Source organism: Belonocnema kinseyi, chromosome 4, assembly GCF_010883055.1.
Source record: "Belonocnema kinseyi isolate 2016_QV_RU_SX_M_011 chromosome 4, B_treatae_v1, whole genome shotgun sequence".
NCBI lineage: Eukaryota > Metazoa > Arthropoda > Insecta > Hymenoptera > Cynipidae > Belonocnema > Belonocnema kinseyi.
The window spans coordinates 87,346,372-87,361,048 of NC_046660.1; the positions used below are offsets into that span (position 1 = coordinate 87,346,372).

General features: G+C 31.5%; 2 protein-coding genes across 2 annotated transcripts in view; both read left to right on the forward strand.

The window, feature by feature from the left end:
• LOC117171736 (probable chitinase 2) overlaps positions 1–14,677 on the forward strand; it is a 149,456-nt gene that overhangs the window by 71,604 nt on the left and 63,175 nt on the right. The gene's annotated exons all lie outside the window — the stretch shown is intronic.
• LOC117171734 (acidic mammalian chitinase-like) lies at positions 118–14,429 on the forward strand. Its single transcript, XM_033359300.1, has 7 exons — positions 118–293; positions 12,434–12,552; positions 12,683–12,748; positions 13,013–13,283; positions 13,365–13,749; positions 13,822–14,114; positions 14,207–14,429. The coding sequence occupies exons 2-7, from the start codon at positions 12,447–12,449 to the stop codon at positions 14,358–14,360; spliced, it is 1,275 nt and encodes a 424-aa protein (XP_033215191.1). The 5' UTR covers positions 118–293; positions 12,434–12,446; the 3' UTR covers positions 14,361–14,429.

The window sequence follows — 14,677 nt, forward strand, 5'->3', positions numbered from 1 at the left end:
TGAAAGAGGGAGCTCTTCTTAATATTTTGACACCAAAATCATGTCGATACACCTTACCCACTGCGAGTAAAGCCACCCACGCTTTAACTTGACAGACTGTACAGGACGATGAGGAGAGCGAAAGCGCGTCATTCTTCGTCGGAACTTCACCGAAAGATATTGTTTTGCAAATTTCGTCGAGGGCTCGGTTCCCGCTGTTTTTGGTGTTGATACTAATTATATAATCTTCGAACTACAGCGGATATTGTTACCGAGTTTGGATTAATTGGAACGAAAGTTGACGTTTCGAGTCTGTAAGTACAAACTTTATACAGGCTGCCCCATCACGTTTACAACCTGTTGTACTATGGGATGGTAAACAAAAAAATAATTACTTCAGCAAAAGTTGTGCGAAGCTTAGTTTGGGCACAATAAAGCTTCAAATTTGTCCTTAATCAATAAATGAGAAGCGAGCTTTAGCGACCACTCATACACGTTTCAAACGTTGCGATAGTATGTGCTTTATGGCGACACCATTCAGATTCCGCATTTGGTAATTCACTGTCGAGTTGTCGCCCTTCTATTGTTTAATTCGAAACGCAAAGCTCAAACCGAAAAAAATTGCAATACCTTTAAATATTTCTCTCAAACATTTCTTGAATAAGTTAAAAAATCGAAAAACATATCTTTCAGAATTTTTGTTACATAAATTGTAACAAAATTAACAAAAACATGAACATTCGTGACCCATGTGAAAAAGTTATATATAGTTTATATATAGTAGATTTCACAATGATATTTTCATTAGCTTTAAGCACTTTTCTATGTAAAGCAAATGAAAAATATCACTGTTTCGTTCACTATGTATAAATTATATATAACTTTTTCACCTAGGGAAACGCAGCAAATTGGCTTTCTGAAAGATTTGTAAGCAAGCCTAACATCATTTAACACCTATACCAAGAAGAAAGTTACTTTCTCGGTTCCTCGCTGAATTTATTTTACCTACATTTTAACAAATATAACAAAAATCTCAATACACGTATACACAAACAAATTTTCTTTCTTAAAACTTTGTTACTAAAATTGTAATAATAAACATCATTTTCTCATGACAAAAGTCACCCTTTTCGATTCCTTTTTGAACTCCTGTTACATAACTTGTAAACAAAATTTTAAAAACCTGAACATACGTAAAACCTGGCAAACCTGCCTTCTTAAAAATTTGTAAGAAAGCCTTAATTCCGATAAAATCTTTAGCAAAAAAGTTCATTTTTCCGATTCCTCGCAGAATTTCTTTTTTTTTTCAATTTTAAGAAATGTAACAACAAATGTCAATACACGACAATCCATAAAACTTTTTTTCTTGATAGTTTGTCACTAAAATTACAATAACAAGATTTATTTTCTAACAACAAATTCACCCTCTCGGATTTCTCTCAAAATTTCTGTTATATAAATTGTAACAAAATTAAAAAAAATACACAATTCGTGAAACCCAGCATACTTGCTTTCCTGAAAATTTGTAAGCAGGCCCAACATAAGACAGCACCTGTATCAACGAAAAAGTTTCTCTTTTTGGTTTCTCTCAAAATATATGTTACCTTTTTTGTAACGAATCTAAAACCAAATATCAACAAACCCGAAATCTAAAAACTCTTTTTCTTTAAAGTATATTATTCTTTTATATTTTTTTATTTTAAATGTTGTTTTTACGAATAGTACAAAAACTATGCATCCCATCAAAAATTAATTATCAAACAATTATAAATCTGTTTTGATTGCATAATTTTCGTTCATTCATTTTTTTTGTTTCTTGTATAGGTTAATATACCCAATTGTTGGTAGGTTAAGGCAAATTTTAGAGTTTGAGAAAGAAATTAATATGAAAATTTGTATGTGTGATAAATTTAATACTAATATGTACAGTGCGAATATAATAGGGTATCATATTCTTAGGCTTATTTCCCTTAATGTATATTAGAAACTAAAAAAATAATTCAAATTAGCTTATTAGCCTAAAAATTAAATTCTTGGCAGGGTTGACGCAATGTTTGACAGGGATGGCCCCAATTATTAGCACCCCCGTCATATGAAGATGAAATTGTGTTACTAGTATTACTAAAAAGTGAATAGGAAAGAGAAACATTGTTTATCAATTATTTTTCATTTATAAACAAATAGTCTGGCTCAAATTAAATAATTATCAGCATCTATCTAGTTTAAATTCAGAGGTTGTGATCCTCGGCTTCTTTTCACTGCTTTAGCAGAATTAGTGCAATCGGTATTTTTCAAAAATTGATTTTCTTTTTTGTTAGTGCATTAGCATTTAACTTCCTTTTTCTAGTATCTCCTTTAGCAGAATCAATAAGATCGTTAATATTTGAAAATTTATATTTCTTAGTTTATAGTCTTTTTGTTTCTAACTTTTTTCTATTTCTATCTTCTTGGACTTTTTCTGAAATTTAATTTCGGCGTTTTTCGTTTTTGGTTTTTATTTTTCTTAGTCTTAGCTTTATTTAAAAAAAATTTATTTTCCCTTATTTCTAATATCTCTATGCCTGAGATGTTAAATAATAAATGTCTCTATTCTCTTGATATTTCATAAAATATAGGGAAGGGTGCTAACGATTGGGGAGGGGGGAGGGGGTAAGAATTGGTACTCTTACCTTAGTTTCCGAAAAGCATCCTTTTTATTTTTTTCTTATCGTGCGTTGCTTTGGTTTAAAATTGTCATTGCTTTGAGTACCGCGAATAACCGCAGATAAAATGTTTTCCTTTTGCAAATAGTGGGTTCTAAAATTTTGAAAATGATCTAACTTTTTAAATTTTCATCCAAAATAGCTGGCTAAAAAACTCGTCCTTTCTTTGTACATCCTTATAAAGTGTGCAAAATTTCAAGCCGATCAGATATTTTTTTGAATTGTTACCGCATTTAAAGACTACAAAGAGAACAACGTGTTTTTGTGTAGATTTTTTCATGGCGTAAAATGCGGCTAAAGATTGAAGGAATGACTAAGTTATTCAAGCCTCCCTACATTTTCAGCAAATAATGCCCTACTTTCGATTGCATGATGATAATTTCTGTTTTAACTGGATTTTCGATTTCTTTTTACTAAGATACAATGGGATTGGTATAATTTTTACGCTAAAGTGCTATATACAGAAAAATTTTGCAAGTTTTTTTAAATTTAAGAAAAGGTGGATTACTTATTATCGAATTAGTAACTCATAAGGTTTTTTTGTCCTTATTTGGTAAGTATTTATCTTTTCTCGTTACGTTCAAATCAGTAAGATTCTTCTAAAGATACAGCTAAAAGTGGGTCCGTTTAGTTAATTTCTTTATTTTATTACAAGTTCTACTGGCGCAGTTAGTAGCATCTTTTTCACCGACTGAATTTTACTGATCATCTCTAGTTAAAAACTTATTTTTATTTGAATACCACTGATGGCCAAAATTTGTTTTACTAAAGTAATATACTTTTCCGAACTTTAAATTTTTCTATAAGTTTTGATTCAATAAATGCAGCAGAATTTAAGTAAGAATAGACACAGGTGACATCCGTGGGTTAAAAAAGGTTGTTGTTGTTTTAGGCTCGTAAAAAACTGGTCACAGAATCGAAACGAGTAATTTTCGTCGTTAGAATAGCTGTTCTGTTATTTTAATCTTGCTAAAAAATATCAGAGAAAAAAGTTCGCTAGGATTTGCAAATTTTCTGTCTCTTCTTTTTTGGTTGATTTATTTTCGAATTATGGGACATAGTATCAGCAAAGAAGAAAAGAAAGTGAGTTCGGTTGCTAGAAAATAATTTTTTTATGAATTTTTATGTTGATACAAACTTTTGGCGAATCCTCAGTTTTTTCGTTATTTTTCTTACAAGTTACCGAAATATTTTTGAGTATTCTTTAAATGTGAAACATGAAAAATTCATGATTTTTTTTCAATTTGTAACAGATTTCAAGAAAAAAAATTGATAGGCTCCCCAAAGGTAGATATTTTTTCTAATTTTGGCTAGAAGTTATAAAATAGAGATTATGCAATAAATCTAAAAGTCTATCTTTTTTTTCGGAAAATGTGTTTTGTTATTTAAATCATGGTAATGAATTCATTAAAAAAGATTTTGCTAGTTTTTGTTGATATTTAGTTGTTTTGTTAGTTTTGTCACAACGGATGAAACAGAATCTCTATGAGAAATCGAAAAGTGTGAATTTTAATTTTATTTAAATATGTTTTTGTAATTTTAATCTTGTTTCAATAAAAATATTTTAGTTGACTTCTTGAATTTATAGTTTTTGTACATTTCTGTACAAGTTATGTAGCAGAAATTTTAAAGGAATCGAAAAGAATAACTTTCTTACTTTTGGAAGGTGTTTTCTTATGTTAAGCTTGTTTAAGAAATTTTAAGAAAGGAAGCTAGCTGGTTTTCACAAAAGTTGATATTGTTAGTAAATTTGTAACAAGCTATGTAACAGAAATTCTAAAAGGAATCAAAGAAGGTGAGTATTGTTTTAACAAAATATGTTTTGTTTTTTATTCATGGTAGCTACTTTGCCAGAAAAAGTTTTTTGCTAGGCGTCCTAAATTATCAGTTTTATGTTTATTTTTATGATAAGCTTTGCAACATAAATTTTTAAAAGAATCGAAAAAGGTAATTTTTTTGTTGAAAAATGTTTTTTGTTATTTATATCTTAGTTATCACTTTTCGAGAAAAAAATATTGCAAAGCATCGTAAATGTTAAGTTGATTTTTATAGATTTTGTCAATTATGCAACCGAAATTCTAAGGGAAATCTACAAGATTCACGTTATTTGTCAGTAGGTTTCTCTAATTTTTAGTTTTATTCAATATTTTTCCTACAATTTATACAGGAGAAATTTCAAAAAGGATGGAAAAGAGTATCTTTCGTTGTTAAAAATGGTGTTTTCTCATTTATATCTTGATAACTAATTTAGCAACAAGAATGTTTCGACGGTTATACAAATTTTCATTTTGTTGTTAGTTTTGTTAAAAGTTCAGAAAAAAAATTGTGATAGGATTTGGAAAGAATGACTTTTGTTGTTAGTAGCAAAAAACTTGAGTAACATATTCTTAAGGAAGAGGGTTTGTTAGGTTTCGCGAACCTTGGTTCGAAGTTATAATACAAATTCTAAAAGAAATTGCGAAGTGTGTTTCGAATGGGCTGAGATTATTTTGTCTGTTTGCTAAAAATTATGTTACAATAAAATTATGCAAGGAATCGATTAAAAGAACTTTTTTCTTTTTTAAAGGTGTTCTGTTGGGCTATCCTAAAAATGTTTATGAAAGCATTTGGCTGGGTTACGAAAAAGATGATATTTTTTTCAATTTTTGTGCAAGTTATATTACCCATTTTCTAGAAATTAATATTGGTATGTTGCATAACTCCTCATTTTTTGGTTAGTACCTATGTGACAGAAATTTATAGAAAAATAAAAAGGTTGACTTTTATTGCAAGGAAATGTGTTTTGTTATTAAAATCTTCGTAACAAATTTTTCAGAAAGAAATTTGATCAGGTTTTTTGAATGTTCTTTCATTTTTTGGTTAGAATTATGTAACCAAAATTCTAAGAGGAATCGAAAAAAACGAATTTTGTAGTAAGAAAATAAAATTTGTTATTGAAATTTTAGGAACATAGTTTCAAGAAGGAAAGTTTTCTGTGTTTCACGAATGTTCAGGTTTTTGATGGTTTAGTTACAAGTTATATAACAGAAATTCTAGGAGGAATAAACAAGGCTGACTTTTGTTCATTGAAAAGAAGTTTTTTTATAAAAATGTAAGTACGAAAGTTTCAAGAAAGAAAATTTTCTGGGTTCACGTGTGTTGAGATTTGTTAATGAATTTTTAAAGTTAGGTAACCAAATATCTGTGAGAAACCGAAGAAAGTAAATTTTTTGTCGGTTTATATGTAATGTGATGTCAAGCTTCCTAAAAAATTATTAAGAAAGCACGTCCGCTGGGTTTTATGAATTTTCAGATTTTTAAAAATATTTTTACAATTCATGTAACAGAAATTCTGAAAGGAATCGAGGAGGGTGAATTTGTTGTTAAAAAATGAGATATGTTATTTAAATTTTAGTGACAAATTAAAAAAAAGTTTTCTATGTCCGCTTGTATTGAGTTACTTTGTTGTTCGTAAATGTGTTATCTGATTTTAAGCTTGCTTACCATTTTTTAATTGGATTAACCTTGTTAATAAATGTTAGGGAGAAGAATTCGAAAATTGAAAAAGTTCTTGAGGTTTGAGCTTTTCGTTTTAAAATAAGCAATGGAAGGGCAGAAAGTCGACGGGGAGTGATCGAATCCTGGACTTAAAGTGTATCTTCGAAAAGCACATGCTATCCCAACGTTTGAAACGCGTACAGTAAGTGGTCTCTAAAATTCGCTTCTCATTGGTTGATTAGGCCCATCTGTGACGTTTTATTGTGCACAAACTATGCTTCACACAGCTTTTTGCTTGAGTACATTTTTGTTTATCTTGTGTGGAATTTGCTATTTCGCATTAATTTAATTTTGCATTTTCCCAACGAATCCTTACTGTGCGCGTATTTTTTCGTTTTACAGCCAAATTTGTATTTAGTTGTCCTTTCTGATTCGAATTTTAATAAGCATTCGATCAACAATTTATTTCACTTGGGAGTCATGTCTATCTTAATTAAAATGTCGAGCATTGATTATAACCCAAGCCGCGCCAAGTGAGGGACTAATTTTGGAGAAGAGAAGTACAGAATTCAACTATTATCTATCGTCAAATTTAAATAAAAAATTATTTATCCTGTTTCATTATTTTCGCAAATATTTCCTGAATGATTTTTCTCAGTTTATGTATTCTCAGGCGTAGAATTCTCATACAGAACTTGTTTAAAAATACGATCTTCGTTCATTTCTTCTATCATGGATTGAGAAATTTTAATTTTCGTAATTCCTTTTTTTTATTCCTTGTCACGGTTGTTTTTATCGTCCTTAATTTTGATGATCTTAAATTGCAATCAGTCACGAAAAAATGTTTAATTTTAAAACGAATTTGTTTTGTCGGTTATTTTTATTTTGTATTAATTTTATACCCGGCGCATTTAAATTACGAATAGAGTTAGTTATTAACGATTTTATTTCAGTGGTAATTAATAAAGTATTGTCATTATTGTTCATTTTCTTTACATTCTTATCTCATTCCAAATTGAAATGAGTTCAAACGGATACAATGGGTCACCTGTGTGTCGTTTAGATTCTAGCGATATTCTACTACCAAAATCAAATGTGCCGGACTGATAATGACTTTACGCAATCTCTCTATTCTAATTTACTGAAATGTCCCACCAGGGGTAACAGTTTAAACATTATCATATTTTCTAACTGAGGATCGTTTTCATGTTTACTAATATTTTAAATTTAATGGTAACTGCAGTTAGCTGATTTTAGTAAAAAACGTTAAATTTACCAAAAATTATATTAATTTTTGATAATAGTTGAATTGCATTTTAAACTTATCTCCATAATATTTATTTACATTGAGAGATTCGTTTACTTTGCGCTTACTTTGTTTAGCCGGAACCATTTTATAACTAAACTTGATGATTACAAATTAATAAGATTAATTCTTACCATAAAAATACCCAATAAAATTTAAATCATTATTTTAAAAAACGACGGTTTGTGGATTGATGCAAGGGAGAGATGATTTGCGTATTTTATCGGTCAGTTAAATTCATTTTTTGAAAATTACTCTCATATAAAAAATAAACCAATATGATTCTTTTCCTATATTTAATTAAGAACGAGAACTTCCGTCGCATAGCGATTTCTTTATCTTAAGATAGATTTCAAAGTCGTTACGAATTATTTTATGCTTATATTATTTAAAAAATCAAAGTAAAATATCTATAAAAATTTTACTAGCTGTTGTAACCTTGCACGAAGAGGTCTTTATCGTGAGATAAAGTGCAAATTCGTGACAATAAAAAATACACACACTACATTTTCATTTGTTTAAATCCTCACACTAAATGCAAAAATGCACAACGAGGTTTCCACGTGAACATGGAGTGCAAAGTCGTGACAATCATGCATAAACTAAAAAATTTTTAAGTAAAATTACAAAATATTTTATTGATTATGAAAATTATTAAGAGGCATCACATAATATAGTATTAAATGACACTCAATATCATTTTAGCCTATTTAACCTATTCAGACGTTAATTAAGTATTATTAAGTCGTATTATTATGGTTCATGGTCAGTGCCATCTAAAACCTATTGCTGGTTTCTCATGGAAGTCGCACTTTCATCAAGGAGAGTCTTTCTGTGAGACAAACTGATTACCATAATGGGGCTTATCCAGTAGGATTTCCTCCTTCATATAAGAATCGAATAACCCGACCTTGGTATAAATGTCGCTTTGATCTTATTTGATGCTACAGGGGTTATATCATAACTATGCACGCCATAAATATGTTAAAAATTGGTCCCATAAAAACATTGAAACCTTCCTGAATCAGCGCAGGGAAACTTGCAGTATTCCCTAGTGGGCTTGATTATGACGATACACCGGAATCCGGAACAATGGAAGTACACCTGCACTAGATGTTTGAGGGTTTCACTAGCTGTTTCTGTTATATTATATGTTGACCCCAAATATTTTGCTTATGGGTACAGAGCACAAGGTTAGACTAATAAACTAATGGCATCTAGGTGTCCCAAAGGTTGGTGTATTTTCGAATTGCAGGTTAACTGAGCAAATAACTTTGGGCTGACGTCTTGTTCCTCTTTAGTGCTGGACTCTAATCGATGCCAGGTATTTAGCACAGAACCTGAATAAGCAAATATAAGCGATATTCTGTTTGACGTAAATCGCTGCCCTAGAACTTTCATCAGTTCTATTGTATATTATAGAACCGTATTTCTGGCTTACATACATACGTCTGCTTAATATGGTTAAAGCATATTTACAATGGTAAAGATCCTCCAAGGGCAGCTACTCTTCCACTGTCTTCGCCAAATCTTTCGAACTAACTGGATTACCCTGGCGTCTTCCTTCACATTTATGATGGTTGAATATTTCACTTTTAACGAGGACTTCTGGAATTTCAACTCTTGGAAGATGGATTAGATGGATGATGGTTCCTCGAAAGTTCCAAATATTCCTGCTCAAACCTCCGGATAACGTCACCACGTCTTACCTCGACTATATTAGTATCGCGGGCTGCCTCCTGAGCTGAGATTTTACGAGATGTTTCCTGGTTGAGGGGTTTTTTCACCTCGCAACAGAAGTTCCTGGCAATAGTACCCCGTTCTAGCAACAGTATTATATTTTTTCTTCCTAGGGCCTTTTTTAGACACAGCATTCTCAGTAACTTAAGCTTTGAGTTTTCAGAACGAGATGAAAGCTGGGCTCCTCATATAATGTGCTGTGCTTGCAATTTAATGTTGTACAAATGCGAAGAAAGTAAAAGCAATGGAAGCTCGAAGCTTACTGTACCATCGATTTGGATTCAGAAAATTGAAATGTTTAATGAGTTTAAAGCGACATTTCATGGATTCTCATGTTGAGTACTTCCCTGAAACCCTTGGGGACTGTAGTAAAGAACAGGGCGATAGGTTCCACCAAGATATCAAAGTGATGGAACAAAGATGTCAAGGTAGATGGGATGAAAATATGATGGCGGACTACTGTGAGATGTTAAAAACAGATTTGCCTCAGAACAAAAGAAAAATGCCTCTACGAAGATCTTTCAAATCCAAAAGAGTGCGTTATACTAAGAAAAATGAGCTGTTCTTCCATCGAAAGTCAGTGGCATAAAGAACTATATATAAAAGGCACATCATCTAAGGATTATCTATTCAACAGCTAGAAATTCCACTGATTTATCAGTCCAAAGTGTGCTACTGAGGAATAAGTGAGAATCCGCTGATTTTGATTCAGGGAGTACATTTATGAAAAACAAACGCTAACTTAACTTACGTACCGAATTCGATGCCTCAAAGTACAAATCTAATTTTGTCCTGAGAAGCATCGCTCAGACAATTTTGTTTTAAGGTTATGTTTAAGATTTTTTAGTTATATCACCGATCTAATACTATATATGAATTCAGCAGCTTGAAATCTATAATGAAACCATGTTTCACATTAATATACTCAAAAATACGTTTTTGAGGTTATATTTAAAACCAGTTTTGGAATACATACTAGGCAGTCTGATAAGTCCCTGAAAAATGAAACACGGAGTTTTGCCTGTTGCGTTGACTCAGGAGTGTAGTAGTGTATCCACGTTTCATTCATGGTTATGAATCGGCGCAAAAACTCGGTTGGCTTACGCGAAAATAATGCCAAATTCTGCTGGGAAGTTGTCACACGAATTCGTTTTTGGTCCACTGTGAGCAAACACGGCACCCATCGCGCGCAGACCTTCTTCATGCCCAAAACTGAATGCACGATATTGCCCACACGTTTCAATGATATGCCTACAGCATTAGCTACCTCTCTCAATTTCACTTTGGGATCATTCAACATCATATCCTGGATTTTTTCGACATATTCTGGTGTAGTGGCCTCTTTTGGGCGCCCAGATCGTTCAGCATCAACTGTGCTCGTACGGCCACAACGAAACTCGGTAAACCACTTATGAATCGTTCCAATCGATGGTGCAGAGTCCGGGTAATACTTATCCAGCTTGGCCTTGGTCTCGGATATCATTTTCTTGCGAAGATAGTAGTATTTGATCAAAACTCGAAACTCAGGTTTTTCCATATTAAAAAAAACTCGGAGGTGAGTCGCTTCTCAGTGCTGTAACTTGTAAATGCGTAAACATAAATGGCTGAAGTTTTGACAGGCGTCATTTGAAGGATCAAGCTCGACGAAAATGGTTCACATTAGTGAATACTAATGCCATCTCCTAGAATTTTCAGGTACTTATCAGACTGTCTAGTAGGAATACATGTGTCTCGTCAAAATTACCAGACTTTTTTGGTGGCTATGTAATGTTTAACAATCACTTATCACATCATTTCACTATAATACAAAAAGCAAAAATACTAGACATTTCAAATATCACTTGTATTAATTGAGAACACTTTGCTTAAGAGTAAGCATTAAGACTTAAGAATTGACGGTCCAAAACTCGAACCAGTGATCTTTATAACCCTAAATAATGTAGCGCTAGGCTTGGCCTCAGAAGAAGGTTATACTATGAGCCTGGCACGAAAGTCGAAATAGAACTTTAAAGGCAAAGCTGGATACACCTAGCCAACCGAGAGAGCCAACACCATAAAAACACCCTGCGGAACAATAGCGTCAGGGACTAACTAGCAACAAATAAAAACTATATTAGGAATTAGAGAACATAAAATCTCTATTATACCCGTACACGGTGAAAAATTTCAATAGATTAATTCACGGAAGCGCGTGATTTTAGAACTGCCATTTTAACGTGCTTTCAATTCTCGAACTCTATAGTCTAATAGCATCGTATTCGAGACCTCAAAGCAAATAAGCGTGGCCTTGTGCCTGTAACTTCGAGACCTATGCTTTAAAAGCAAGGGTTCCGAGATTTTAGTTATCGCGCCAAAGCGTAATAAAATCAAGCAGTAGTGCCGCGAATTAATTTCCCGAAATAATTTTTAATTGGAAGCTTTAAAAATAATTAATTTAAGCTGAATTGGACCTGTGAAAATTAATTATAACATTTATTTAAAATATTATTAATATAATAATTATAAAGCATCTCCATGTAGGCAGATGAGCTTCATGTTATTTCAAGTCAAAGATGATATAAAAACTGACATAATATTTAATGCTAATATCTATGTTTGCAATTTTTTTAATTAGAAAAATCAGAGACAATGTTTCCCCTAGAATGGAGAAATTTTTTTAGAGATTGCAGTTTCAAAAAAGGCATTTAACAATTATGAAGATTTATTTTAAAGCCAATTCATACATTTTTTCAACACAAGTCAATATTAAGCTAAGATAATAAAATTGAAATGTAATAATTTTTAACATATACCAAAAAAGACAGGGACAGAAAATACGTTAAATGTCAAAATCTAAGATTCAGATTGAAACGTCTAATTTTAATTGAAATAGTTGAAGTTGATACTTGAATTAGAAAAATAGAATGACAATGATTACTCGGCAATATCTCATTTATGTGAAAGCACACAAAATATAATGATATTTCTGCAGAATTTATGGCAAAAAACTTGTCTAATATAGGTGCTTAATTTTTTTATATTTAAGAATAAATTAGACTTTTATCTTTAAATACTTTACGAAGTTTAGAATAATAAGCCCCGTTTGGCTGATATTCAAATTAGAGAGATGGACATTCCTTACTAAATGATGTTCCATTTATGCGAAACCACGCGAAAAGCAGTAATTATTTTGCAGAATTTACGCGAAGGCACTTTTCAAATGTAAGTAATGTAGCAAATTGTATTTCAGATAAGATTATGAAATGTCATTTTGTATAAATAGAGGTGCACAACTGCTCAAACACTTTAGCGTATTTGTGAATTTCATTGTGCACTTACTTCTTTACTATTGTTATACAGAAAACCAAGGTAATTATTTACTTGAGAATACTTTTGAAATTTAAACATACATATTAATCTTATCTATCAATGCATATTGGTTTATTATTAAGTGTTGTATTAAATCAAAACTTTAAAAAATATTTGAATTAATTTTCAGATATGAAGAAACAGATTCTGATTTTGGTGATTTGTTCAGTTGCTGCTACAGTTTATTCTACTAAGAGTAAGAAAAATACATTTGTTAGAATAAACTATTAGAGAAAATGTAGTGTTGGTAAACATTATCTAATAAGAAATAAATTATTCTGTTAATTGAACTGGATGGAGCTCTTTAGAAAAATCTTGGCGAATTTTTGTGTACTGTTTGAAGTTGCAAAATACTGTCACAGTCAATTAATTTTAAAAAATCTGAATTTTAATTGATATAAAAAATAACAAGTTTTTAAATAACTTGATAAAATAAACTTATAATAATATTATTTTTCAGAATCCATCGTGTGCTACTATGCAACTTGGGCCACCTATCGTTTATCTATTGGAAAATATGCCATTTCGGACATCGATGCAACTCTTTGTACTCATTTAATTTATGCTTTTATTGGAGTTTTTGATAACGGCACTATTCACATTTTAGATCCATGGTTAGATATAGACAGCAATGAATTAAAAGACTTCGTTGCTCTTCGAAATTCAAATCCCAGTACAAAAATAATGGTTTCGATGGGAGGATGGAACGAGGGCTCACTGAGTTATTCTACGTAAGTTACAGAAATTATAAAAAATTATTTTCTAACATTAAATATAAACTAATAAAATTGTTATTCAATTTTATTTCTTAGGATCGTGACTAATGGAACATTGCGAGCAACATTTGTAGACAATGTCTACGAGTTTCTTAAGAAATATGACTTCGATGGCTTTGATCTCGATTGGGAATATCCTGGAAAACGCGGAGGACTTTCTTCTAACAAGCGAGATTTGATTTACCTTTTAAAAGAACTGAACACAAAATTAAAGAAAGATAATCTGCTTCTATCTGTTGCCGTTGCTCCTACTGAAAAATCTGCTGATATATCCTACAATATTCCCGAAATTGCAAAAAATGTCGATTTTATAAGTTTGATGACTTACGATTATCACACTTCAGATGAGAGCGTTGTTGGCCATAATACACCACTTTATGCTGCTAGAACCGAAACTGGAGAGAACAAAAAATTAAATATAGTAAGTCTATTTCCTTCAAGCTAAAATGATTATGAAAACCTAATTCTTAATGTTCTACTTGTTTATTTTCAGGATACATCCGTGAAACACTGGATATCACAATACGTACCACTAAACAAACTTATGATGGGACTTGCTTTCTACGGAAAATCCTATACTCTAAAAGATCCAAAAGTAGTTGGTAGAGGTGCTCCCTCTGCTGGCGCAGGAGTAGCTGGTCCATATACTAGAGCAAATGGATCGCTTGCCTATTACGAAATTTGTGATTTGATTAAAAATAAAAATTGGAAAGTTATAAATGATACGGAACAACATGTACCATATGCCTATAGTTATGATCAAATTGTCGCATTTGATGACGTTGCGTGAGTACACATATTTAAGCTTTATTTAATTATCATCAAATGCTCACTTTCAAGAATAATTTTGATAAATATTATTTAATACGTTTTTCCAGTTCTCTGGAAGAGAAGGTTGTATATATTAAAAAGCATCATCTTGGTGGTGCCATGATATATAGCATAGATACTGACGACTTTCAAGGAAGTTGTGGAGAAAAAAATCCGCTTCTCAAGACAGTAAACAAAATTCTTCGAAATTGGTCGACTTAATACTTTTCATAAATCTGTGTTCAAAGTGCAAGGAACATAATAAAATATCTTTCTGGAGTCTTTGTAAAACCGTGCAAATTGACTCGTATTAACATCTTGGTATAAAAATGCAAGGCAGTAGTTCAGAGCTAATTCTAAATTCTTTGGAATTTTGACTATTTAAAAATTAATAATAAAGGAATATATATTAAAAGTATATACCTATATCTAAAACCTACGAGGGTGGATTGATAAGTTTCCGGCCTGACCAAGAGATAGCGCCACTAGGCCTACCTTGAGGTGGCGTTCTATAGTACCATCCTTAGATAGCTTGTAGC